The 3,552-nt window shown below is 46.0% G+C and overlaps 2 protein-coding genes across 2 annotated transcripts in view; one reads left to right on the top strand and one right to left on the bottom strand.

The window, feature by feature from the left end:
* T265_02099 (hypothetical protein) overlaps positions 1–3,552 on the bottom strand; it is a gene marked incomplete at both ends in the record, with an annotated part of 33,392 nt that overhangs the window by 21,904 nt on the left and 7,936 nt on the right. Inside the window, one exon of the mRNA XM_009166258.1 lies at positions 518–1,782. Within this exon, the coding sequence (XP_009164522.1) occupies positions 518–1,782 (1,265 nt within the window). The remainder of the gene's footprint in view (positions 1–517; positions 1,783–3,552) is intronic.
* Positions 1,180–3,552, top strand: part of T265_02100 (hypothetical protein) — a gene marked incomplete at both ends in the record, with an annotated part of 3,794 nt that continues 1,421 nt past the window's right edge. The window contains one exon of the mRNA XM_009166259.1: positions 1,180–1,537. Within this exon, the coding sequence (XP_009164523.1) occupies positions 1,180–1,537 (358 nt within the window). The remainder of the gene's footprint in view (positions 1,538–3,552) is intronic.

Genomic DNA, 3,552 nt, shown 5'->3' with positions numbered 1-3,552 from the left:
AACGACTGCATTCATATCGAGCGTCTTTTCGAATCCCGAGGCTTTATTTGATCAAGTCAATCACAGGCAAACAGGAATAAATTAGACAGGTACTAATGAAAAAAATTATATCCACGAACCAGGAGCGGCCACATGCCGCCAACCGGGATTCTTCCATATGAATCCAAAACTGTGTGGTAATGACTTCGGTAAAAAGGGGTAGATAACTAGCTGAAATGCGGCTAAAATACTTTTAACTACCTTCCAACATTTCATTAACTCAATTTAGTCAAGGGTCATAAAGCATCGTACATGCCGTCCAAGCAGAAATTTCGCTTGTTATCGCACGTCTTGGTTCGGTAAGTCAGTAACCTGAACCCGTTGGATGATTCGCCCGTGCTGTTTAATACACATCTCGCTTAATACACGTCCTTTTCACTAAGTTAATTGTTTATAAGCCAATGTTTTCAGATCTGCAGAGATTTTTCACGCTGAGGAATCACCTTTAGAGGTGCAAGAAAACACTAATAAAACGTACGGCTGTCTTGGGTTTCCGAATTCCTCTCTGGCACTGTCCGCTCGCAGACTGGTTGTTCATGGCTCCGCACCTTTTGTCGGTGTTGGCGACGGATGCGTAGTTCATTCATTTTATTCTTCAAATCATTCACCTTTTCCGCGAGCTGACTGCATTCCTCACGCCACGACTTCTCATTCCTTTGTCCAACTGGATGGCTATCCTTCATTGTGCGCGTTGTGTAAACCCCAAAGTCGGCTTCCGACTCGGTTCCGAATGTGTCCCGTACAGCATAAAAGTAGGGTGGGCAAATTGAAGTGAGAGAGGGAGGACCGAAAAGTAGATCACCAGTACGGTAGTAGAAGAGATAATCTTCTAAGTCCGCTAAACTGTCGTCATCATCCATTTCACCATCATATGCTCCTCGAGCCTCGACCGATTCGTCGTCTTCTCCTTCACCATCGTCATCTTCATCTACGTCATCGTCATCACGTTCGGTTTCGGCGTCAAACATGTTATAAAGCAGATCACAGTCTTCGCCTACTTCATCTGGATCCCAGAAGCTACCTGATGTAATCAGCCGGTGTTGTACCTCACCGTCCTCATTCAAAGGCGTCGTTCGCCGAATCCAGTGGTATGGATAGCGGGGATGACAAATAGTGGTCCGTTCATTTCCACTAGTCTGTATGGGGAAATCCAGTCGGTCACCCGAGGAGGAAAGAATACCAGCTAACAATGTAGCAGCAGCAGCCGCCGCAGCCGCATTCGTTTCGGTACCAGTCGTAGGGGAAGAAGATTCTTCTCCGTCAAGAGTGCAGTTACCTTCAGATTTAGGCACGGTAAGCTTCCGTGAATCACAATCTACTGGCGCAGCAGAGGGAGGACTATCACGACCTGGTTCGGGGGTACTAGCTACTGAGAACAGGTTACGAGTGAACGACTTGGGTAGAGTAGTTATTCTGCTTGGTTCGTACAAACGCCAGTACGGAGAAACATCAAACGAACTGAACGAAGGGCGGGAGCTTCCTGAGAGAGGGAATAAAGGTGGGTAGTCAAGCGCTGCAGGGGTTTGTCGAGAAGTAGTCTGGGGACTAGCACTATCCGCTGACTTAGTAGAACAGGGGCCGTTAACAGATCCAAAACTGGGTGGGTCGTCAACAGCTGAGTCACAAACGTCAGGCTGGGAGGAAGGGAACTTCACAATAGTGTCCTCCTTACGAGAAGCCAGGGGGGAACTGTGATACTGGCTTGGGTCAGCAGTCGAACATGACGGCTTAGAAGGTTGATCACTGAAAATTAAACGGAGAAACAAATAGAATATAGGATAAAAATAAAGAGCCATTTCTAGTATCTGGACAGAATTGTGAATTTTTAACAGGCATCGACGTAAGAGAGCCAAATACGTCAGGTCATCTCAACAAACAGTCATTACTTATTTAGCGCTGGAAAACGATGGCATCTCTGGTGATGACTGAGTGGCGAAAAGACCGTGATCCCTAGGTCTGGGCTTATAAAATATGAAATTGACTTCAGAGGACGACTTGTACGGTGCCGTTTCGAACATTTTTTGACCCTAATACTCATCATAAAGGGTGGCCGTGTAGGTCGTACTTCAAACCAGGATGTAGGAACACAGAAGGCAACTGGTCATATCAACGGAAATCGCAAGGTCACGCGCATCTCTGTGTGCCTAAGACTGCCCTGCGGTGAGTGTTGATTAAGATCTCGGGGGAAGTAAGCAATCGGGACCAGCTGAACGCTATGAGTACTCCAAAAGATTAGTATATATCGGTTGGTTGATTTGTGCATGTTTGACGATCGACGAAGAAGGATTTCGATCAACCACATTTTCTCGGGTATTTTAGTTTGCGTTATGTGCGACATAGTTTGGAGTGCCCTGCTACCAACATGACAACCTTCTGTTCAACTGAAGTAAACACGGCTAGAGGTGGAGAAGTTCTCTGATTGGCGCCAACATAGTTTCGAGGAGTCAGGAAATCATGCACACCGGGCATTATATGGATCGCCAACATTGTCAACAGCTGTTCTGGAAAGTCTACACCGCACCACAGCAGAGCTTAGCCTGTTATTCAATAGGTTCAAACCGTAGACATACAAATGTAACGTGATTTTTGGGAGCATTAAACGGATTGTGGATCCAGTACTTCAACGACTACATCGTGCTGTGCAACCAAGCCTATTGTGTGCGGCAACAGTTAGAGCAATCTCGACAAACGCATGAAACGCATGGGAAAATGGGCGTACGAAACAGTACAATGAATATAACGGGAAAGAGCTAGGTCACCACATGTGTCAGCTTTTCGTTCGGTGTATATCGCAACCGAGCACCGAAACCTTTCAGATAAACAGTGTGGCTACCGATGACAACGGTTCATGAATATAGCATGCTGTATTTAGAACAGCCTTGGAATGAGATAAAAGTGAAAAGAATGGACCAGCGATAAATTATCACAACCGGTTCTGGGGTGTTGATAGCTGCTGCACTCAGATAATCATATGGTACTGGCTTACATTAAAACATGTCAGTAACACCGATGTCTCATTGTCGTGGGACAAAAACTTACTCGAATAATGATCTGGTAAAAGAGGGCGAAATTAGGGGGCGAGGGTGTCGTGCTATCCTGGTGCAAATAGCTGAGTTAGTTAGGCCTCCAGTACCGGAAGGGAAACCGGGATCGCAAAAGCCATTGACTTTGGTCTGATGCTACATCTTTCAACGTTGCTAGACAAGCAAAAAGACCGAAACTTGACGCTTGCACATGTCCCTTTGTGTTGCTGCAGTCAGTGGTCCGTTACTCTCACAATAAGATAATTTTCACCTGAGCCCCATGCGCTACGTTTAGACAGTTCCAAGATACACCTGGTAATGAGTGTCATCGCCTTCTGTTGTCTTCCGAAACGCGAGGTGTGAGTTCGAATAAGTAAATTTCATACTTTTGGTTGGCGTGAACGAACCGTAATAGACGTCAGACCTTAATTAGGAGCGCAAGATATGGAATGCCGATGCGGTATTCCACAACCAGTAAATGTGATACCTC

The sequence above is a fragment of the Opisthorchis viverrini genome, assembly GCF_000715545.1.
Source record: "Opisthorchis viverrini unplaced genomic scaffold opera_v5_24, whole genome shotgun sequence".
Classification (NCBI taxonomy): Eukaryota; Metazoa; Platyhelminthes; class Trematoda; order Opisthorchiida; family Opisthorchiidae; genus Opisthorchis; species Opisthorchis viverrini.
The sequence above is the reverse complement of the archived record's forward strand: the minus strand, read 5'-3'. Positions and strand labels throughout refer to the sequence as shown.